The sequence below is a fragment of the Patiria miniata genome, unplaced genomic scaffold (genome assembly GCF_015706575.1).
Source record: "Patiria miniata isolate m_02_andy unplaced genomic scaffold, ASM1570657v1 HiC_scaffold_3, whole genome shotgun sequence".
NCBI classification, from domain to species: domain Eukaryota; kingdom Metazoa; phylum Echinodermata; class Asteroidea; order Valvatida; family Asterinidae; genus Patiria; species Patiria miniata.
The window spans coordinates 9,797,448-9,821,738 of NW_024037069.1; the positions used below are offsets into that span (position 1 = coordinate 9,797,448).

The following is a 24,291-nucleotide window of genomic DNA, read 5'->3' on the forward strand; positions in this document are numbered from 1 at the left end:
GGATGCTATTGGGCTCGAAAGTGGCGCTATTTTGCCATGTTGTGGAGGGATCGTTTTCAAGGTGGCTACTTTTCCGCTTTGGGGAAAATATAGGGGTCGTCTTCTTTGGGTGAGAATATCTCGAAAAGTCCATGGTCAACCCACCAAAAAATGAAAAGAAAATGAAAGATGACACATTGATCATCAGTTGTCTGTGCAGCTTGAATACCTGTGCGAGTTCTGAGTATTTTTTAAGAGTATTTTTTAAAGTATGCGCATTTAGCACTAGGTGTCTATGGGATTTTTTTTGCAGGGTAAACCGCAGCTAAACATGACGACATTTTAGGCCCTTTTTTCAAAGCTCGGCTTCATTTCCGAATTCTATTTATCACTAAGGTTTCATGTTCCGATACAATTTTTGAATAAATCACTTGCTTCATATTATACTATACAATTATGATATACAGATTGATATTTCTGTAAGAAAACATTGAGTAATTTTGACCTGGAATCTTCAAAGTTAGGCACCCAAATAGCACTGTTAGCAGGCGGAGCCGAATGGAGACCACGCCGAGTTTTGGAACGAGTTTTGAAATCCCTGTAACGGTCGTCAATTTCAAAACAGCCTGACGCAACCAAAAGTTCGCCCCTCGTATAATATTCGATCCGAGTGCACACTTGATGCGCGAAATGCGCAAAATCGTCGTTGAATTTCAAGTTTTCTAAATGCAAGCAATGCATATTAACTATATCAATATTTTAAAGTTTTCATTAAGCAATATTAATAAAACTAAGTTTATTGGAGTACTTATACCAGTAGCTGCGCAATAGCTGCTCAGCAAATCATATCTCTCCGGTTAAATTAGTTACAAATGTAAACTATTGTCTATGCTCCGACATATTTTGACCGTTTTAAACCAAACTTTATCAAAAGTATCAGTAGCCCAGCCTAATGGGAAGCGGGAGGCCCTTTTTTCCCTCCAAAATGGCCGCCCCACCGGGCTATTTTTCAAGATGACTGCCAGGTATTTTTAATGGCCGCCATTGGCCTCAGGAAATGACATACCAGCTTTATATAGGCTAGATGCAACAGACAAAAAGAGGGGGGGGGGGTTGAAATAAAAAGAGGCATGCCTCAAAAAAAGAAGCGCGGGCGGGGACGCTATAAACATGTTTTTTTTTTTTTTTTTATTATTTGGCCTTACAAGCCCCATGGCACATAACGTTTACCTGCGCTGGTGCTCAGCCGACTTCTTTTTTTGCTATTTAAAGCAAAAATTCACTGAGCAGTATTGTCCCCTCATGGAAGAGGTCAATGTAAATTGTGTATTCATGACGATGTACTGTAATTCGCGGTCCATCGACTGACGAGCAGTTGGCACGAGGTAGGCACAAGGGCGGATCCAGAACACAATTTTGGGGGGGGCCAAAAAAAATTTTGGTCCCCCAAAAAGTGGGTGTAAAAAATTACGGCGTGGGGTTCGGGGCCCGCGAGGGCCCCGAAAAAAATGTTGGATTCTAGATGCTCTGTGGTGCGATCTGAGGCAATTTCTGACCACTTTAACCAATTTTTTTGAGGAAAAGATGGTGGTGTACTCATTGCCTGCCTTTATTGCGATGTCACATTAAAAAAAAAAAAAAATTGGTTTCGTTTTGGGGGGGGGGGGGCCATGGCCCCCTTTGGCCCCCCCCCCCCCCTGGATCCGCCCTTGGGTAGGCATTCAGAATGCGACTGCGTTAAAAGTTTTACCGTAGCAGAAAGATGCAACTGCATGACACACTTTTGTGGGGGCCACTGCGTTTCATAATGTGGCTGATTTTCGTAACATAAATCCGCCTCGAATATAGCACCGCATGCCAGCCAAACACCATGGGTGAAAGCCAACAAGATTCTCCCGCCCTGTGCCCAGAGACAGGTCGTTGGAGTGGGCGGTTGGCCGTCCTCGTACTGTGGACCCACTACTTCATCTGGGTAGGAATCGTCAAATCCCTGGCGATGATGCTGCCTGTGTTGAAGGACCAGTTTGATTCAGAAACCTGGATCATTGGTTGGATGATCGCGATTATACAGGGCATGAATGGAATGACAGGTATGTTTCTTAATAGGTATATTTAATCAATTGGCCTTGTGTTTTACCTTTCACCTCCCTATGCTTGATGTTGTCCGAGGGCTCGGGCAGAATCCAATATTGTATTTATATCTTCCGATGCCGAAGTCCATCATCATAGTTATTACCGTACCTTGTACGGCCACCGACTTGGCCTGGGTAGCGCGGCGGCGGACTGGGGTCCAATCTCAGCAACGGGCACACTGGTACACAGGGTGATTTTTGGATGAAATTATGTCCTAAAATGGCTCTTTTTTGCAATGGAGCGTTTAGTTTTTAATTATTTTGAATAGCGATGCTAGGGGTGATCATCTCTGGACGTAATTTCTCCCAAAAGTCAGCGGTTAACGAACCCCCCCCCCCCCCCCCCCACTTTAAAAAAAAAATGAACAGAAAATGAAAGATGATGAAATATGCTTCAATAAGCTTAGATGGGTGGCTCAAACACCTTGGAGAGTCGCGAGTGTTTTAATTATTTTTTTAAATACGGGTGATATCATTGGGGCCTATGGGAGTCGATATACGGGTTTGCACCCATAATGCATTCAGCACCCATCTTGAATGTGTGTGTTGTCATCTTGAACAAACATAAAACACACATCTCCAGGGTGCAGACCCGTAAATCGACTCCCATAGACCTCAGTGATAATAACGCGTGCTTCCAAAAAATATTAGAAATACTCACAACTCTCCCAGGTGTTAAAAACACCGATCAAATTAAAGCTTATTTCATCATTCTTTGCTTTTCTGTTCGATATTTGGCTGGTAATGATGACCTTTGGGAGAAAATCCCATCCAAAGATGGTCACCCCTAAAAGTAGTCCTGTGGCCAATTGCCATTAAAAAAAAATGATGTTGCGCTCCATTGCAAAATTTTAGGGCCCAATTTCATCCGATATTCCAATTTTTACAGAAATACGTACGAGCTCGCAGTCCTGTGCACGATTTCCACCCATCTGGTTTACACACCTTCAAGTTCGTGGCCCGCAAAATGCTCTAATAACAAGGAAATTGAGGGCATGTATCGTGATTCGGTCCGCGTTGGCAATTCCGAGTCGACTTAAAGGTCTGCAACATCCAAGATTGCTGCAATGCGAACAATACGATAAGTCGTTTGAATCATCATATTCATAGTTTGTGTCGAAGGTAGTTTGTTAACCAAATATCCTCGTAATAAATTATTTATTATCGATGATGAGATATATCTCAATTAATTTTATGACCAAATTTTAATTTTGCGGTAACACCATCCGAGCGGTTTATCATTTACATGTACCCCCTTGGAAGGAATCAGCACTGGTCTGTCATTGGGTAGAGTGACGTGGCGACAGTGCTGATTCCAATCTCCCTAATAGTGCTGATTAGCATTTATTACTTGCACTATTTGAATACACCAGAGAGAGAGAGACACACACACACACGGAACACGTATATATGGTTTCAATTCCAAACCAGTTTCCTTTATTTAACTCAACAAATACTTTTAACCATCTCACTTACATTTAGTTGTCCTAAACAAAAATTGTTGGACCCTTCCCTTATCCCTGATTGGCTGCAAGTGTCGTTGAGCGTGGTCACTGCACTGTCGAGTCACAAGATTTCATTTTCCACCAGCGGAAAATGGGGGTGACTCGCAGAGAAAATACATGCGCAGTAGGAGCCTTCCACGGTGCTTAATGCCAAGACTTAAAATAAACAATGACATCATAAACAAGGGACGACTGCAGGTCGTCACATTATCTCTTTTGAGTTTGTTGGTTCTGAGAAGAATCGGTTGCTTTAATTAAACCGACGTTTCGAACACTGAGCTTTGCTGTTTGTCAATTGAGCAATTGTTTTATTTAAATCCCATAATCCGAATTTTGTAATGTACGAGACTCAGTTGAGATTGGGTGAGGTTTGCAGGAATAATGCATAGGCCTAATCCACGTTCATCGATACTGCACCTTTGTATCCAAATTTGTTTAATTTCAAGATTCGTATTACCATTTTAAAAGCTGTTTATCGGTACCGGTTTGGTAGTGTGCATGTCCATATTCATAAGCAAGACTGTGATTTATTCAATGTCAAAATTGCTGTGTTACAGCCTCTTCAGCACCAAAAGTTGCCAGAATTGTGGACATTTTGCTGTGGAATTTTCTCTTGTGTTTTTTTTTTTTTTTTTTTTTAGCGTGATTGACCGTTTCAGTCATGACAGACAATGAGCAAACTTCATGCACAATTTTTCCAAATGAGCTGCACATTTTCGGTTCACAAGTGAAACAGAAAATCCCAAAATGAAATAAATAGTGGGTGCGTTCGTTTAGCTCAGCTGGGTCGACACGGGTCAGCCCCGTGCCGTTCGATTAGCTCTGCATGACGTCATTCTCGGGGCTCACCATCAGCCACCACAGACCCTGCTCGTGGAGCAGAGTCACTGGTGGAAGTACGTCAAGCATGCGCTGTTCATTCCATGAACGGACAAATATGGCAGCCGGACAGCGGAAATCTCAAGTTGAGGCTATATAATATATTCAACCCAACTTTTTTGAGTTTTGGAATTGACCAAAAAGTAGTAAATCTCAAACTAAGACCCAATCCGAAACGGGCGTTTTGTCGGTGGTTACGGCCACTGCTAAGGGCATCACGTGAGGATCGTGATGGCCCGTGGTTGAACTTTCGATTTAGCCCGGCTGTCGTGGCTGACCCGTCTGCCTTACTCGAACGCACCCAGGGTATGCCTTGAATAACGTCACAGCAACAGCGCCCTCCGTGAAATTCCTCTTGGATTGCTTGAACTTCGGTTTAAATAAACAAATAATAAAATATAATCAACAAAACCGGCCCCTTAAAAAAAACTACCTCGTATAATTTCACTAGGTCCATTTTCCACGTCACTGAGGGACAAGTTTGGAGCAGCCTGGGTGGTCACTGTGTGCGGGGCTATGATAGCGGCGGCCGTTATCACTGGTTCGTTCGTACGGACTGCACTCCAAGAAGGAATGGTTTATATGCTATTAGCAGGTAAGATCCGAATCAAGTTAATAATTAGATGGTTAGATGGTGGACATAATTGTGGGACGCAATTCGTTTTGATAGTGAAATCTGTATTTACCCAAATTTAATCAAACTCAATAGCGCCCTCCTAGTGTGCTCGCCACATCTCAAGAAGGATCGATAATTAATTAACTTTTCTGGCTTTCAGTTCGTCTTTCATTGTTTCAAAAACATTATTCATTTGTCAGTCCGTATAAATTTTGAGGTAATATTATGCAAGATGCAAATTGAGAGGGGCGCGGTTCGGGATCACAGGGCCGGAGGGAGCTTTTTTAGATCTTAAATCTCTGTCAAGCTCCCAGAATCTCCAAGATTTACTACCAAAGCTGACGATGTCTTTAGGCTGAATCGCATAAAGTGTGTTTTTTCTTTTTTCGTGTGGTTTTAAAGGAGCGGGTTATGGTGTATCCAACGTTCTGACCAAGGATGCTGTCGGCCGTCTGTTTGATAAGAATTACGCGACGGCTGTCGGCGTGGCCCGGACCGGCTACTCGGTGGCCCTCTTCGTGTTTGCGCCGCTCGTCCAGTTATTCCTCGATACGTACGGCTGGAGAGGGACCATGCTACTGTTGGGAGGCATCACCATGCATCTGGTGGCTTGTGGCGCCCTCTTGCGAATTGCTGACAAACCAACCCATCGTGAGGGCTATCAAACGCTCAACTCCTCGCCAGAAACTAGCTCGGGACGCAACAACATTTTGATGTGGTGTGGAAGGTTTCTTAAAAGCATCGTGATGAAGCTGAACTTGGGTTTGTTGAGCAAGTTCAGTTACTGGTCGGTGTATGTCATTTATGTCACCTCCAAGTACGCCTTCGACTCCTGGGTGATCTATTTTGTGTCACTGTCGCAATCGTGTGGGCTGTCGCTGGAGGATGCCGCGACGATTGTGACGGTCGCTGGGGTCGGCAATCTGCTAGCCAAAGTCGGACAAGGGATCGTGACAGACAGAGGCATCCTCCCTTATTGGGTGCTGCTAGCCGTAGCTACTGCCGTTAGCGCAGCTGCATTCTGCGCCACTCCCTGGTTGACCACGTATTGGACGTTGATGGCGTCTGCCTTGCTCATTCTCATCGCAGACGGTGTTGTTAGCTGTCTGAGTGACGTATTGACCAAGCAAGTTTTTGGCGTGGAGTTGCTGGCTAGCGCTTACGGGTGGATCGGGATCCAAAACACGATCTGCAGATTCACTCTTGGTTTTATTCCTGGTGAATGACTTGAACCCGAAAAAAAAAAAATTGAGACATTATAGGCCTAAAATGAACATTGTTTGTGTCACGTCGGTGTGATTTTATTCGAGGTGGGGTTTGAACCCCAAACCTTGGTCTTACCTGCACGAAATTATCCATTTTGGGGCAATCGACGTCTTCCCAGGTTTTGCTGATAAGAGTTGTATCTGCTGTGAAGAGTTGTAGCTGTTAAGAGTAATATTTTTCTCCAACTTCCCATCGTTTCTCCTTACAATATTTCCTTATTTGATAAGTGTTTCACACGTTTTGATAACTAGGATGTCAACAGTTTTCGAACCCCCACCCCCCCCCTCTAAAATGCGCCCAAGAAAAAGTGCTCCATAATGATTAGATTCCGTCATTTAATTCTTTTAAAGCTCTGGCAGGAGTTTCTACACATTATCGGTGGTCTGTCTGTCTGTCTGTCTGTCGGTCGGTCGGGCTGTCTGTCTGTCTGTCCTCAAAATTTGACCAATAATATTTGACCAAAAACAATTGGCTAATTGACCAAATGCCGTGCCGTGGTAATAAAATGCACGAAAGTTTTCGGAACACGGGTTTTGCTTCGATCGATGCGCATGCGCGTTTATTTTGTGTAAGTCTGTCCCCGAAAATTGACCGAAATAAGCCCCATAAGTGTCCAACAAAATATACCTATACAAAATTGAAATGTTCACAACAAAATAAATGTAATACTTAACCAAATTTGTTCGTAACAATTTGGAAAGATGTTTATGAAAACTTTGTAAGTGGAGGCAAAATATATGCAATAATGTTATAATCACGGTATTTTGTGTAGTGTTGGGTGGCATCCAGGAGGAGGAAATGTCCCCCAAATTGACCAAAAGCATGGTGTTTCTAATGCCCTTTGTTCCATCGGCGTCGCATTTTTCGCCAGAGCTTATTGTGCACTCGCACTTGTTTTTTTTTCCCCTTCAGGTTTGATCTTTGACACAACCGGAAGTTACAGCGCCGCCTTTGTTTTCATCGGTTGTTTGCAGCTCATATCGTTGAGTCTTCTTTTTGCCCTGCGATATTTTCAACACGTCAAGTGAGCAGGGGACGTCGCTACCAACTTGATTTTGTTTTTGGAGGGGGAGGGGTGAAAACGAATTCAATGACAGGCCAGCATGGGTCTATGATAATGCCAGCAGACAGTGGGGCGATTGTTATGTTAAACAAGACTTTGCCTTGATATCCAGATATCCAGTCTTCGCTAACCTGTGTAAAACATAACTGCGAAATTGAGCAATCAACAGCTTAGTCTACTTTCTTAATCGGAACGACGTCACAGGCTTTAAAGTCGACTCCGATTGGCTGGCACGCGGGGGGGGGGTCGCATAAAGTGTGACGCAAATCAGACGCTGTTTAAGACGCTGTTTTGTTGAGTTGGGCTGTTAATCTCACTTTTCAAGTTGGGGGATGATTTGAACAATAGTATTATTCTCCGCAATTGTCCTTTGAACGGTTCATATATAGACTTAGACTCAACATCCTGACACAGAGAAGTTATGATATTCCCGTGACGTCGTTGTGACGCCATCAGGTATTACAATAATAGGTTTTTAACGTGATTTTTGTTCATTTATAAATCATAAACTAAACGGGACTCAACCCCGGACCCCGGAATCTGTGGGCAATGAGCCTAACCACTAGGCTACTATAAAGTTATTTAGTCTCAAACCACTGAGTCTTAAAATAATACTTGCAAACACTTGGAGGATTAAGACAACATAAGTGTGCCGTAGCACCATGTGAATAAATCTCTTTTCTAAAAAAGAACCACACATATGTGTGGTTGTGATACATACTCACAAAAGATATTTATTCACATGGTGCTACCGCAAACTTATCTTGTCTTGGTATCTTTCTACCATGCAAACCTTCAAATCTCAACTTGGAGGATTGTTAGCTCAATCTGCGCTTTGCCTGTATACATGTAAAATACATGTAAAAAAAACCTCTATAAACTTCTGTCATAAACGACGTAAACGACTAACCATTCCTGTTTCATTAACGTACTTTTGCTGAACTTTGGTATTCGTATACGCTACATACGCCGTATTTTTCCCCGCAATGTATCGGACTATTTCCAATACCTTATACTCTTCAATCCAATAATTTTGTTACTCGGAATTTGGATGTTATCACACTTCTCGGTAAACTATTCATTTCCATCCACCATTGCTTCAAAACCTATACGAGGGAACCAAGTTATAGTACTCTCCATTGGGGGTGGGGGGGGCTACGTGCCCCCCCCCCCGAAAAAAAACACCCTGAAACCCATTTCTTTCTTTTTAAGTGACGTCGCAAAAAAGGCAGCCAACGCAAATTGCGCTACCATGCACCAATGCCATGCAAAAAAAGTCCCCTTGCTCTTTATATCAAATTTGGGGTGGAACATTTTGGAACCACTTTTTCGGGCAATCAACCAGTGGCGTAGCCACGGGGGGGGGGGGGGGGGGGGGGGGGGGGGGGCATGAAACCTTGTCGCCCCCCCCCCCCCCCCCCGTCGCCCCCCCCCCCCACTTAATTTTGAGTTTCTAAGAAAATTATCATTGATCTACAAGATGCCCCCCATGAAATAATTGGATTCAGGCAACCAGGCTCTGCGATATTATCTTGAAGTTATTGAAAACGAATATCCATTTACGCGAAGTATACGGTATATTCATGGGCGGCGGAACGCTTTTTAAATTTGGGGCAACGCCAAAAAATGGGCACTTATCCAGAAAAAGGGGCACCTTCCGTCGGTGTGAAAGTGAGAGCCCTTCGGCCTCCGCCTATGGCAGATCCAGAACACATTTTTTGGGTGGGGGGACAAATTACCCAAAATGGTTCCATAAATTCACGGCCCACTTACGATGCATGGATTTTAGATGCTCTGGTGGAACGGATCTGAGGTAAATCTGATCACTTTAACCAATATTGGTGAAAATATGGTGTACGTAGTGGCTGCAGTTTGTTTGTGACGTCACCAAAAAACACACAATTTGGGTCACAGTCGTAAGTAACCTCTCTGGATCCGCCCATGAATTTGTATGTAGATCAAGAGACCGTGACTATTTATCGCGAGAGCTAGATAGGCACTGTTGCTTTTGATGACCGGCTCAATTACCATATTATTTGCATGAGGAGGAGCACTATTCTTTTGAAAGGCCAATTTTCCATGAGAGGGGCACAATTTAATGTTGCGAGCAGGACTATAGGCCCTAAGATTGTGCTTTCGAGGGGCAGATTTCCATCTCGAGAATTTATCGCGAGATGTACGATTAGGCCAAAAAAAAAAGTCTCCGGTTTCTGGTATGCGCGCGCGTCGCCGTAGCCATGCGCGTCGGCAAAATGAAAAAGTTTTTTTTTCAATACAAGATGATGTTTCAAAACCGCCAAACTCACTGGTTTGACTGGAATTCTGCTGCTGCACAATTTTAACGTGTTTTTAGATGGGGTTATGATCGAGAATAAGATTTATGTGGCCTCTCTGGACTCCCATATATTTGCACTAAGTTTAGTCGGGCACCATTTGCAGTCATCAGCCGACATTTGAAGCCAAAAAAAAAAAAAAAAAACAGGTAAAAAAAAAAAAAAGCCGCGTCGCCGCACCACTTTTGGGGCAAGCTCCATACCAGAAACCGGAGACTTTTTTTTTTTGGCCTTATGGTGGCCGATTTTCCATCTCGAGAGGGACACAATTATTATATTATTGCGAGAGGGTTTATTTGTGCTTTCGACGGGTGGTTTTCCATCTCGAGATTCGAAGGTGCACAATCTTGTTAATGCCGAGAGGGGCACTTGTGTTTTTGAGGTGCACTACCATTACAAGAGAGGAGACAATTTGTAATGCGATCATAATTGCTTTTATGTGTGCTTTTGAGGGGCGGGTAGTTTAGTTGTTGGCCTTAAAATCTGGGAGCAAGTGCCCCCCCCCCCCCCCCCCCCCCCACCCGCCCACGCTTCCGCCGCCCCTGGTTATAACATTTGAAAGCAGAGTTTTGAGTTAAGCAGGGTTGTATATACTGAAGTCAATGGATTCTTTGTTTGACTTGACTGTCGTTTCGAGTTATCAGAGTTTGACTTTACTTCCAGAAGCATTCAGTGTTAAAATGATCATGTGCACAAGTTCACAAGTAACTTGCATTTAGTGGTTAACATAGAGTGAATCAATCCCCTTCACATGCACTACAATTTGTTTTCTTGATATCGTAAAATAGTCTTGACTTTCAAGTTACTATTAACCGAGGCAATTTAGTCCCCGTCCGGAAGTTAAACTCAGTGCCTCAATCATAGTTTTTTCCCACTTTGGTGGACTAAGATGCCAGTCTATGGCAGTCCTTAAATTAGCCTGGTACCGAAAGTCATGTGCGTTTTTGTATGTGTTTGATAGCTGAGTCGTCTGGGTAAATTAGCCAGTGGATCGTGCATGCGATGCATGGTTCACGTTCCCAAAAAAATGAGCGAGATGTTGAAAGAATTTACTGTGTTTTCTGAAAGACTGGAGCATTTTATTTTGTCATTCAGCGCGAAAACGAACCCGGTGAACGTAACATTTGATTCGAATATTTTGAGATGGAGTAAAAAACCACATCTCGGTGATTTCAGCGTAGCGGCAGCGGTCGTAGCGAGATTAAAAATCAAGGTACTGTACTGTCATGACTGTATCATTGTTAGCCCCATAAATGTGGCCTATTTACTGGACTGCCTCCGTAAACATAGGCCACACATCCACATGTACAAAAACGTGTCGATTTTGCCAAATTTTGATTTTCACATTTAGGCTTACTTTGTAGGTTTTTTTTGCTTTAGAAGCATTCTCACCCTCTATATAGGCTAATCAGAAAGTGCTGCCTTTTTCAGATGTCCATTTTTCGTGAAATTTCCAGATACATTTGCACACGTTTGCGTATCAAAATTTCAACATGAAATTTCACAAAAATTAGACATCTGAAAAAGGCAGCACTTTCTGATTAGCCTATATAGAGGGTGAGAATGCTTCTAAAGCAAAAAACCCCTACAAAGTAAGCCTAAATGTGAAAATCAAAATTTGGCTCCGTCGACACGATTTTTGTACATGTGGATGTGTGGCCTATGTTTACGGAGGCAGTCCAGTAAATAGGCCACATTTATGGGGCTATATCATTGTATGTTGTTGTCTGTCAAGTGTCATGTCCAGTCGTACATTGATTGGTGTTTACATCATGGCACATTCTAGTTGAGTACTCACTAGTACATGGAGCTGTAATACACAGTTTGTCAACACTCAACAGTTTTGTAAAATTCATAATTTACAGTAAAAAAAAAAGAAGTGTTTCAGCATGTAAATATTGACTGAAAGGGCATAAAGAGGAGGATTGCAGTATCCTGTTGCCAATTTTAAGCTTTATGAAACGACAACGTGAGTTATTTATTTATTTATTTATTTATTTATTTTGGCAAAAACAAACAAACATACAATGGTATAAAAAAAACAAAAAAAACGAACGTATTTCATGTAAATACAAACCCAAGGATAACCCAAAAAGCTGTTTATAAGACGGCTTAATTCCATCAGAATCAGGGTCCTTAAAAACACACACATACATATTACAAGTACAAGTACAAATAAAAAAGTTCAAAAGAAAAAAAAATGCACTGGATCTAGCAACAGAAAAATAATTCAAAGAAAGAATGTTGCAACCCGAGGCTACTTCAGCATTCAGCGGTTGTGTACATACACAAACTACAAAGTCTATGAAGATTGAAGAAAATTTTCTGGGAAAGATTCCCATATCTGGCCATCACTTGTCACCCTTGCGACTGGTCTGACAGTTTCTAAGTGTTTTGTCAGTAAATACTTCACTATTTTCCCTGCTAAATTTGACTTTTTTATTTTTAGGACATATATTATCACTTTCTGATGATGGCTATAAATCACTGAAAGGAAAATTAGTGATGGCCAGAAATGGGAATCTTTCCATTTTGTTTCTAAGTATTTCCTAATACTTAGTCCCAGATTTATGTCTCATCGTCATTTTTGCAATGACTGACCTTCATTGAGATGATAATTGATATATATGAAAAAAAGCAGCATCATGTTGCAACATTCTTTCCATGAGTTTAATGTTGTGAATATGTTGAAACTTGAAAGTAAACAATGAATTTGGATCTGAGAAAAAAAATATAATTTTTTTAACCCCCCCCCCCATAAAAACATCATACACATTTCAACAATTCTTCATATACTTAATGAACCACTTTTTGGTCAAGAGAGTTTTTAGTCTACCAAACTAAAAACAATTTAAATAATGTACCTGTAATAATATTTGTTAACATGGTTAGGAAAACAAGATTAACATCATTTAATATTATATAGAATAAATTACAAATAAGTAGTTTAAAAATATTTTCAGGACAACACAGCTTTCACAGCTGCACTTCTCCAGGAGTCCCGTCACTGGCCGCTGCCCATCGATTCCTGCATCCTGACGGACCAAGGAGGGCTTGGATTCAAGCTCCATCGCCCCAGCGTCTTCAAGAAAGTCTTGAGCGCAGTGCTCACAGAGAGCGACAACTATGGAAGGTTTGCAGCCATGGAGGTGGATGCGGAGGCTCCTGCAGGAGTGGGCATAGTGAGTGGCCGTTTGCCAAGGGTTGAGACGGGCACGGCTGCAGAGGACAAACAGGACCTGACACTTAGCCAGCTGAGAGGGCTTCTACTGACAGAACACCTGTCGGCGTTGCTGGAGACTGCAGGGTTAGTCTGTTGGACATTGCTCTCCAAAAGTAACTGACGTAATTATTGCTGAAAAATGACTTTGTTGAAAGATAATTAGGGGACTATAAAAACTTCCTGTGAAATTATTCTTTCTTGCATGCTGTCACTTTTGAGAAATCAACAAAAGAAGGCCTTTCCAAGGATGCGTCTGAAGACCCATCGTTGGAAATTCCCATTAGTAGTTTTTTTTTTTTTTATTCGGCGAAGCTGCAATCGGCTCAGTGAGAACGGGTCTCGTATGCTGAATTCAGGCCCAATTCAAAACACGATTCAGCAACTTTGCTTTGAAATCAAGATCCTAGAATGTTGTTTTCCTCGGAATATACAGCTGCAGCTGAGCTGAAACTTCATCAGATTAGTTGTTTAGCACCCTTCTTTAGATTTTGAGCACTTTTGTTGCTTCAAACGATCAAAATGCACAAATTACATTTGATGGACTGTACCTTTAACAGACCACACCTCTTGCATCTGATGTCGTATCCGAGGGCAGGTCTTTGTTCGTCTGTAATACGCATAAGAAAATGTACTTTTCATAGTCACCGAGTGTAAATAACAAAACTTCCCTTACTTAGTGAAGATTTACACAAAACTAGCCAAGGGTGTAACTTTAGATTTTGATGAGGTGGGAAGAGATGATGATGGAGAAGCCCAGAAACTTCTAAGAAGTTTGTAATGTTAACTTCAAAGCAATTTAAATGGAAGAGCGGCGTAGATTCAGTGTTACTTATAGAGACATAGGAACGGTACTTATACTTCTTGCGATGCGATGTAAATTTGATGTCATGAAGTATTTGCTGTGAAATTCGCTGGAGTTGAAATGTGTTAAACATTTGCGAATTCAAAGTGCGAAAACCTGCCGTGACGTCACAAATTTGCGTTCACATTCACTTTTGTGCCGAGCATGAACAGGCCTGCTCAAAGTGAAGATAAGACATATACCAAATACCCTGTGAAATTATTCTGCCTGAAATAATATCATTGGGAAGAAAACAATCATTGAAGATGGTTTAAGAAAATATGCACATGGGTACAGTTTTTACATGTGTTAGCAACGGAATCCAGTTATGAGACCCCCCAAAAATGTGCATATGCTTTCTTTGTTTTTCTCAGTGTCCACTGAGCTGAAACTTACACGAGTTAGTTATTATGCACCCTCTTCTTAAGATTTTGAGCAAGTTTGGTGCTTCAAACAAAACAGAGCCCACAAAAAGCGAATGATCCTATAATAATAAATGTTATGTATTGTTTTTATTTATGCAAACAGGTTTCAAGTGAGTCATCTGACACCAACTACATGCTCATCCGACATTCTGGACTGCTTTGGAATAAAAGCATTCCAATCCTCCAAGAGTGGAGCAACGTCGTCAAAGGAATCTGTCAAAGAAACGAAAGAAAGATTAGTCAGATCTGCCTCCTGTTGCAAATTCAGAACTTCTGGCCCAGGGGATCTGACCTCATCGGGTCCGAGGTCAAGTGAGGATGACCCCAGCTCACCAAACCCTGCAGAAATCAATCTTGATTTGCGTGGTTTCATTGTGGAGGAAAAGCTGCCGCTGGGAAAGTCTGGATATGACAAGAACCTGCAGAGAGTCAAAGGTAGTTTGTCCTGTAAAAATGTTATCAACTCCAGTTGCTAATTGTGAGCAAAACTTACTAAGCTAGGAACCTTTCTGGATCCTGCACAATCTCCCGCTCTGCAGGAACCAATGGAACTGAATTTGCACTATAAAATGCAGAGGGGAATCGTATTCGGTGGAAACTTTGTCTTTTGTTTGCTCTGCCTTAAATCCTGGAAAATACTGTGGTGGATTTTAATGGATCTAAGAAAGTTCTGGACAATAAAAAAAGGGTTTTTGTGTACAATATATATGGGTCATTCAATAAATTTGGGTCCACGTTTCCCTGTCCCTATTACATCTGACATCTATGAATTTGTAATTGTTGATGCACTCCTTAATGCAGTCATCCAGAGTGATTAACCAACAAAATCAAAAGAGTTTGAAGTCATTCTCAATGACAAATTATGGGGTATCAGGGACAGAATGACCCGTAAATAAACACATGAAATCTATTTTGGTCAGCATTCTAAGATCATAGCATGTTTTCAGTTATTTCTTTATGAACAATTCATGTTTATTTCTGATTTTTTTTTTAATTTGTCTTTTTTTTTTTTTTTTTAAATAGTCGTCTTGCAAGATGGCTCACCCTCTCCAGTGTTGGCACAGTGCTGCTTGATAGAAGAGGGTCTCAATCACACGTATCCACTGGTAAATTTGCCTCAAAAGTTGTTCCAGTTTTACTCACAGATTGCTGTCCATCATGTACCCTGTAAACGATACTTTGACCTGATGGAGAATAGTGCGGAGCCATGGGCTTCGCCAAACCAGTTGAATAGGAGGGGGCAGGGGGCTGTGGATATAATATGGCCAGTTGGGAGGCATGCTTAAAGTGGGTGGGACTGGACACTTTCGAACACTACATGTCGGTGGAAAGATAAAAAGATGGGGTGTGACACTCCCACAATCATTATTGCTACATCCATTTTGTGTAACTAGCTGGTTAGAATTCCTTTAACTCTACACTTGTGGGCTAAAATAGAGGCTATGGTGGCAAAGTAGGTTCTTATGCAAAAGCTGGGTAAACACAAAAACAGTTTTGCAATTACATTCTGGGTTTTTGTGTGATGAAACAGTTCAGTAAGTAGTTCATGAACTGATCCATTAGGAACTGTGCACTGTGACCAATGCCACACTGCTCATTCCAGCTTTACGCGTCCAGGTGCGGTTCTAGTATAGATTTTAGGGGGGCTTGCAGGGGTGGATCCAGAAATGTTTGCATGGAGGCATGCTGAAATGTGAACCGTTTTTTTTCTCCATGCTCTTAGGCCTCAAAAATTAATGGGGGGGGGGGGGGGGGGCTCGTACCACAGTCATGCACAGTCATGCATGCTTTATTACCTTTTGTGGGTGTGGACAGTTCGCATGCTACTGCCACTTTTTTGGGGGGGGTGGAATTTTTTTTTGGGTGGGTGGCTATAACAAATATTGGGGGGCCTAAGCCCCCCCCCCCAGCCCCCCCCCCCATGCGTGCATGCGTCATAGGCGTGTGCACTCATGTCAGACTTTTCGGACCTTGTCCAACATTAATCTTGGCCATGATTGGTCAAAACACCATATGGCGGGCATGCAGGATTGGTCTATTACATACCTGGCCATTTAGAAGCAGTTAAATTCACATTCTTTGTTATCAGTAAGAATATTCTTTTTACCGTGTACATAATTGTTGTAACCTGAAACTCTTTTACTTTTCCTTCCCGTAATGCAGCCCTCTCGTCTTATCCACGTTGCAAGCCAAGGGGCATGTTTCCAGCAACAGCGAGTAGCTTTCACCTGGCAACTTTGCTCAAATAGGCCCACGCCGGGAACCATCTGTCAGTACCATCTGACCCACGGCCCCGTCGCAACACGAAGGGCGGAATCAAAAGAAAAAAAGGACGTCAGTGCAGCTGAGCTGCTTCGAATACGGGAAGCGCAGACCAGAGAAGCATCGGTCTTGAAGTATGGGGAGGAGGTGCAAGGTAAAAAGAAAGCTCTAGAAGAAATGTTTTTGTTTGATTGGTGTTTTTTTTTTAATCATGGACCAATTTTTCACGGTAATGCTAAACACATTCAGAATCTTCATCGGATTCAGAGAGACCGAAAACAGTAAACTCATATGGGTTTGTGCACAGATGAACATTGGTTGTCCAGACATGTGTGCCATATTTAAGTGAGCCTTACACGCATGCGCAGTGTCTTTCATCGCTGGCTCTCATGATCAGTAGGTCTGATAGCAACATCTACTGATCCGTGCAGAGTAAATAGTTAGCACAACCTTTCTTTAACACTAATTCCCTAGGCATTTTGCTTGGATGCTAGTCATGCTACCTCAATCCTGAAAAATCCTTCAACTGCCTCCATGTAAACATTGCATACAGACTCAATCCTGCAAAATCCTCCGTTGTTACTTGAATGCGGTCCTTGGAGGGGTGACCACTGCCTCAATCCTGCAAAATCCTCCAGCAATCACTGTCAGTATGTTGAGGCAGAGCCAGTGACATCCTGGAGCAGTGTGGCAGATTTCAAGTGTAATATGCCTGAATTTATGTATGGCTGAGCACAAACAACACAAGATGCGACCCAAGACCTGGACACAGTGCATCCTGCAAATTAGCCACACATTTTTGCCATATAGCCTCAATCCTGCAGAATCCTCCATTTTGCAAAGAGGTTTTGAAGGATTTTGGAAAGTTAGGGTTAAACTGTTAAGAAGCTCCATTAAAACATTGTTACTTCTTCAGAGAAAACCTCTCTGACTATCCAATTCCTGTTCTTTGTAAATAGCTTAATGTCATTTTGTTAACAGAAGATTGTGTTGTGCTTTACTATCTTCATCAGGTGAGGGTTGGGAACAGCTCATCAGAAGACTGACGATAGCTGGGCTGAAGTTTGAAATGTTGGGAAAGCAGTGTGGTCACATGGTGAGGGATGCAACTTGAAAAACTTAGAACCTTTTGGAGACTCAAGTAACGTGTGCATTCCTAAACAAGCTTTTTTTTTTACATGCCCATGAAGCCCTTTTTTAGTAAAAGGGGAAACCTAAATAAATATTCTCAAGTTTGAAGGCTTGATGTTGCCAGACTGATCCCAATATTGATTCAAAAAAGTATTGTTCCATCCAAGTGCTGCTAGTTTTAGGAGTAGTTCTTTTATTGAACATCTTGTTTTGCCTGCTCAGATGAAAAGTCACTTTGCCAAATTGTATTTTTTAAGAATAGTGTCTGTTCACTATTCAGTTCAGTAATCACCAGAATGTGACAGTTGTGTTGAGATGATTGTTTTGTGCTTGCAGTATGTTTCATAGTGCTGCTCAAAGATATAGTCCATCATTTGTAATTTGTGCATTTTGTTCGTTTTGAAGCAACAAAAGTGCTCAAGATCTAAAGAACCTGATGAAGTTTCAGCTCAGCTTTAGTTGTATATTCCGAGAAAAACAGCATTCTAGGATCTCAATTTCAAATCAAAAGTTGCTGAATCGTGTTTTGAATTGGGCCTGAATTCAGCGTCCGAGACACGTTCTCAGTTCTCACTGAGCCGATTGCAGCTACGCAATGTCGCGCATTGATCTGACGAAATATAGCAACCGCGCGTGCGTGTGTGTTGTGCCAATGCTTGCACGCGCTTCGCCGAATAACAAAACAAACTACTAATTTAAATTTCCTACGGTGCGTTGGAAAGGCCTTCTTTTGTTGATTACTTCAAAATGACAGCTTGCCAGAAAGAATAATTTCACAGGGAGTTTAGTCCCCTTACTATCTTTCAACCAAGTATGTTTTCAACAATAATTACGCCAGCTATTTTTCGGATAGCTGCAAATGATGGACTATAGCTTTAACAGTTTTGTGCCGTAAGCAATAAGCACAGCAAAAGCACGCTTAATGCCAGGTTTTTTACCTCTGGTTCTTCTCAGAACTCTCTGTTTCAGTGATGGTCACTTCACATGGTGTATCTGCAAGACTGCAAACTTGTGGGATTAAATAAAATTTAGCCTTTCGGCCTCTGTTTACCTAAGCCTTCATTTCAGAGTTGGTAGTTGTCAGTTGCTCATCCTTTTTTATTTACTTATTTATTTCGTGTTATTTTACCAGGGTAGCCCCATTAGTTGTCAATGAAGTGTTCTCCCTTTTGTTTTCCATTTCATTCAGCTGAAGTTAGAACTGTCCAACTCCCGTAACAGCAGTACATGGCCTGACAGCAGGGATGGAGTGTTTGTCATGTACAACTATGCGAGGCTCTGCACCCTGTTCAGTCATTTTGATGAGGAGGTCACAAAAGGTAACATTATTAGATTTTAAATGTCTCTTTTGCTCTGACATTTCAACTTTGTTCCTTTAACCCTAATCCTCCAGGGTACATGTATGTTTGCTAGAACCCTGCCAAACGTAGCAACATGCAACACTGGACTAAGTGACAAGCCTGCCAAATGCAGCAAGATCCATCAGGGGGAAAGTCTCAAGGCCAAACTGCCTCAGAGTCCGTGGTCAGCGCACAAAGCAGGATACAACTGTGGCATTGTTCAATGGGACTTTAATAGCTCTCATTGTTTCATAGCTGGCGATTCATGCACTGGTGTTGGCATATATGAAACGGAGGGACCCCCTCCTCCTCTGTGTTGGTCATTGTGTTACCAGAATCTCAGGAATTCTTTTGAGATATCTAGGGGGATGTGTTAGGTAACAATAGTCTAGGGTGTGTATAGGGTATAGGGAGATGGGGGGGGGGTGTACCCCTCCATCTCATATCGTGCTGGGTATAGTTGTTGGTAGCTGAATGCATCAAAGTGCACCAGTTCTTTTCCACCTGATGCACTGTGTTGCGTCTGGCAGGGTAAGGGTTAATTAATCTTGACACACAAAAAAGCTGATGAGTCAGCCATGACCGAATTCACATAGTGACTGATTCAGAAAGACGGCGTAGTATCCTGATGAATTCAGGACTGGAGTAGCTATTGGACTCGCTCAATGACGGCCATCTCTGTAGGAGAACTGCAACTGCGTATTTTACGCAATCAAGCAGGCATTGCGCAGTGTTGAAAATGTTCCAAACACGCGCGCTTGTCAACGGTTGCTCGAAATGTGTTTGAAATACGACGCAGCCGATGCGCGTTATGCAAATTGACACTCAAAATGCCAATGCACGTGGATGGTCTGTAGGAAATGACGTCATTTGAACGAGACCTTTTGTGTTTTAAGGCAATGGACATCATTTTGCAAAGGTTAAAAAAAGAAACTGTCAAAATATCATGAAGTATCCTATGACATCATTGCGCCTAGTATGCTGTCATTTTCGAGAAAAGAGAAATGACCATTGTTTCCTCGCAATATCGCGCTCTGAATGTAAACCTTTGCTTTGTGTCAAGAAAATGAAGATACAGTTTTCTCACAAGTATGATATCTACTGAGCTGAAATTCCATCAAGTTATTGTATTGTTCCTTGAATCGGCAAAAACATGTTTCTTGTAAACGGTGTACATCAACTTTATATAGTTGGCATGAAATGAAAGTTTCGAAAATGAAAGTTTTTGTTGTTCAGAATGTCCTGAGCAGAAGTTTGAACCCTTTAAAATGTAATCCACCCAATATTGAAATAGCATTTAGGGGAAGTTTACACCAACATGGTGTGTCTGACAATTTGCAGTCTCAGTTAAGCAAAGCCTCACACCACATTTGAAGTAATGTTGTCGTAGATTATTAGTTTCTTTATTTATCATATGGGTAGCATGGGTGGCTAGTGCGTAAAGCACTCGCCTCTCACCACTGTGGCCCTGGTCGTTCCCAGCTAGGACCACACGTGAGTAGAGTTGTGCGTTGGTTCTCTCCTGTGCCATAAGGGTTTTTCCTCAAACCAAATCAAACACTTTTGATCTCTGGCTCTGCTCCTTAGTCATATATGGGTCGATGTGGCTGGCTGCAAAATGCGCCTTTACATGCCTGTGGCTTGACCACGTTGTAGCCGCAAGCTTCGCAATTCAGCTTCTCAGCTGCGAGTATAAGGATGATTAGCCCCCGAATTATCCCAATGTGCCATTCTTCTTCCAATTTGTTTTCAGGCACATACCCTTCCCTGCCGGATATCGCAAGCCTGAACTTCAGTCTCCTTCGTGAGGATCAGGAATGGGGGCTACTCTTCAACTACATTTTGCAGTATCCAGTCATGCTGTCCGGGTGTGTCGCCGACTTGCTGCAGACCAAAGGACCACACATCAATATCCATACACATAGGGTAAGTCAACCTCAAAACTGTATTTCTGCGTGGGTTTATCAGATCATTTTCACAGCGGTTTTAAAGCTACAGTCCCTTATTTGCAGCTATCCAAAAAGTAACTGACGTAATTATTGTAGAAAAACATACTTGGTTGAAAGATAGTAAGGATACTAAACTCCCTGGAAAGTTATTCTTTCTGGCAAGCTGTCATTTTGAAGAAATCAACGAAAGAAGGCCTTTCCAATGATGCATCTAAAGACGCATCGTTGGAAATTTTCGTTAGTAATTCGTTTTTTTATTTAGCGAAGCACGTGCAAGCATTGACATGATGCACGCGCGCGCGCGATTGCTATAATTCGTCGGATCAGTGCGCGACATCCCGTAGCTGCAATCGGCTCAGTGAGAGCGTGTCTCGGACGCTGAAATCAGGCCCAATTCAAAACATGATTCAGCAACTTTTGATTTGAAATCGAGATCCTAGAATGTTGTTTTCCTCGAAATATACAGCTGAAGCTGAGCTGAAAATTCATCAGGTTAGTTGTTCAGCACCCTTCTTTAGATTTTGAGAACTTTTGTTGCTCCAAACGAACAAAATGCACAAATTACAAATGATGGACTGTACCTTTAAATGCAAATGCAGATATGCAAGTAGCTGCACAAATGTTGAGTTTTCCATTGGTTTGTACATCGACATTGATGTGCCGAGCAGGCTACATTGTTTACAGTGATCTGAGACATCTCTCAAGTTATTTAACCCTAACTCCCCAGCATAATTTACTAGGAACCGTACCCATTCAGGCAAATTCTAACACCCACATGGGAAATTGTACACACACACTGTTGGACTTAGTTTGTGGAGGTATGCCAACCCCAATGTAAAAGACCATCTGTTTAGGGGTACTGTACCTATCCCAACAGATTTAAACAAAACCTGCTGTTGAACTTAATATAGCTCAATAATGATACACAATGTTATCACAGTTTTTGTGCTGTGGTCTTGTAGTGCACAAGTACCCCCTCAATGATGAAAGAAAGGGAGAGAAATGAACATTGGGTGCCGTCCATGCAAACATGCTATGAGTTTCAGAAGAGTGGTATGAAAGTTGGTTGTATTTCTTCTGAAAGCTCCTTAACTCTTCCAAGACCCATTTCATAAAACTGAATGGTTCTCGAGTTTAGAGTGCTAAATGGTATCGCACAGCAACTGATGAAAATGCACATGCTTATGAAAAGATGTTTTCACCGGTTGACATCAATGCCGCACCATCCTATACGCTGTTTGCACCTCATGTGCACAAGCTGAAGCTACTGTGTGCATACAATGTCATTCGCATAGCAGTGCAAGCTAATTCGTAACTTATTGTCTTACTGAACAGGTGTGCAGTTTTCTGGTGAGTCTTTGCAGAGATCTCAGCTCGTATTACAGCCATACCCATGTTTTAGGGGTAAGTACATTTGATTCTTTTTCTCCTAATGGGCTCTGTGCACAAGTACCCCTTCAACAGCCAGAAAAGGATAGTTGGGGGAGACCTAGACTGGTTTCCGGTCCACCCACTGCGTATTTTGAATGATCTAAAGTTATTGGGGGCGGGGATTAGTCTGGAAGACCATCACAAGTTAAATTTGAACGTATTTGCGCGCTGATGGCGCCTGATGCTCACGCGAAGACGCTGTGGCTGATAGCTTTGGCACATTCAGCAAGTCGTCCATACTCGCGTGGGAACTAGTACAGTACGCACACGCTGTGGGTCCCGTCCACGGTGCTGTCAAAAGTGTTAAAAAAATGCGCCCTCTTTTGTTGGCGCACTGAGCCCATAGTGGATGTAATAGTGCTTACAGGTTAACATTTACATGAAGTACGAGCTGGCTTTAGTAAATCAAACTTTCTCATAAAAAAAAATACCAAAAAAGGCACCACATCAACTGGAACATCCATATTTGTGTACTAATAACCCGTGAAAATTGAAAATGGTAGAATTTTCTTTAAAAAGTAGATGAGGAGCCAATATAAAGCCACTCTTTAATTTAACAATAAGTCATGTAAGTAGAAAAAGTACTTACAACGTACTAAGCGTATATCATGGTGCCATTAGACTTTATAATACTTGCATGTATATGGAGACTTCCATTGTGTCATTTAAGAAAAAATGGAGATGGTCTTAGATTTGCTGTGTTTACGGTCTCTGTTAACCTTAACCTTCCCAACTCCATAAAAATCCATCCCCCCATTTTGGTGGATTTTGGGGGACTTGGTCCAGAAGGCCTGGCGTGACTAAATATTGATGGAGTATGATGGACTTGGGCTTAATGGCCTGATGCAGTGCTAGGGGTATCCGATTGATTTTGCCTAGCTTCCTGTACTGCTATTGTGATAAAAGCCATGTGTAGCAAGTCCGTGAATGTCAAACAGTGCGTCAGTGGTGGATTCCAGTATGTCATGTACAGTTTTGTATTGGAAGCACAGTGATTGATGGATTTGGATGGACTTGGTCCAGTTCCTAGTAAAGGACACTAGGGAGTTAAGGTTTGGACTGAGGCTCTCCGAGTGTAAAACTACATTACCAGTATCATGAAATAGGCCACAGATTCTAAAGTGGAAGCTGTGAAGCATTACACACCATCAAATCGTGTCCTTGGTGGTGAGATAAATCATCTCTGACAATCTCTTGGAAATATCATGGGAATATTGGAGGGAAATGTTACAGTCATTCTAATGATACAACTTTTTTTTTATTATCCGTTAGGAGCCGAGGCCCCATCTCATTGCCGTCATGTTTGCTCGTCTGCATCTCTTGAAAGGCGTTCAACAGGTCCTCAAGAATGGCCTGTCTCTTCTCAACATCCAGCCACTGACGCAGATGTAATGCCATCTTCCCTCCGTTTCCCCTGTCGTGAACATCTCAAACAGAACAGCCTAGAGGACGATTTGCACCTTCAGAACCCAAACCTAGCAAAGGTTGGAGAAGCGTCTTATGTCAAGTGTCTTACGTCTACAGACTCCACTGATTCTTGTGTCAGGATTTGAATTTCATCAGCCGTTAAAAAAACAATTGAAAATATCTATAGACAGTGATGACATATTTTTTTAAAGTTTTATTTATTGTGCATATTGCATTTAGATTCCCAGGAAAGTGGAATTATAGCGTCAGGTATGTAAACAAATTCTTTCTTTTTAATTGCTTTTATGAGCATTTTGTTGGTTCGTTTTGATAGAAAATTAATCAAAAGACTTATGTGAAATTAAAATTTTCAGTGCAGATGAAAAATAAATTGTGAAATTCAACATTTTATTTCAAGTTGTTCCTAATTGTGTTTTTTTGCGACTTGAACTAATTGACCCATTACTTCTTTTTGAATAAGCCATTTGCGAGTAACCTATACCCTTTGG

General features: G+C 42.0%; 2 protein-coding genes across 2 annotated transcripts; both read left to right on the forward strand.

The window, feature by feature from the left end:
* The first annotated feature begins 1,769 nt into the window (after positions 1 to 1,769).
* Positions 1,770 to 7,959, forward strand: LOC119738371 (monocarboxylate transporter 12-like). Its single transcript, XM_038213243.1, has 4 exons — positions 1,770 to 2,069; positions 4,947 to 5,090; positions 5,514 to 6,329; positions 7,290 to 7,959. Exons 1-4 carry the CDS (start codon positions 1,850 to 1,852, stop codon positions 7,403 to 7,405), a joined length of 1,296 nt encoding a protein of 431 aa, XP_038069171.1. The 5' UTR covers positions 1,770 to 1,849; the 3' UTR covers positions 7,406 to 7,959.
* Positions 7,960 to 10,735: 2,776 nt separating this feature from the next.
* Positions 10,736 to 24,193, forward strand: LOC119738286 (DALR anticodon-binding domain-containing protein 3-like). Its single transcript, XM_038213126.1, has 10 exons — positions 10,736 to 10,986; positions 12,737 to 13,080; positions 14,366 to 14,697; positions 15,286 to 15,368; positions 16,426 to 16,678; positions 17,538 to 17,620; positions 18,845 to 18,974; positions 20,749 to 20,921; positions 22,280 to 22,348; positions 23,648 to 24,193. Exons 1-10 carry the CDS (start codon positions 10,771 to 10,773, stop codon positions 23,765 to 23,767), a joined length of 1,803 nt encoding a protein of 600 aa, XP_038069054.1. The 5' UTR covers positions 10,736 to 10,770; the 3' UTR covers positions 23,768 to 24,193.
* Positions 24,194 to 24,291: the final 98 nt, after the last annotated feature.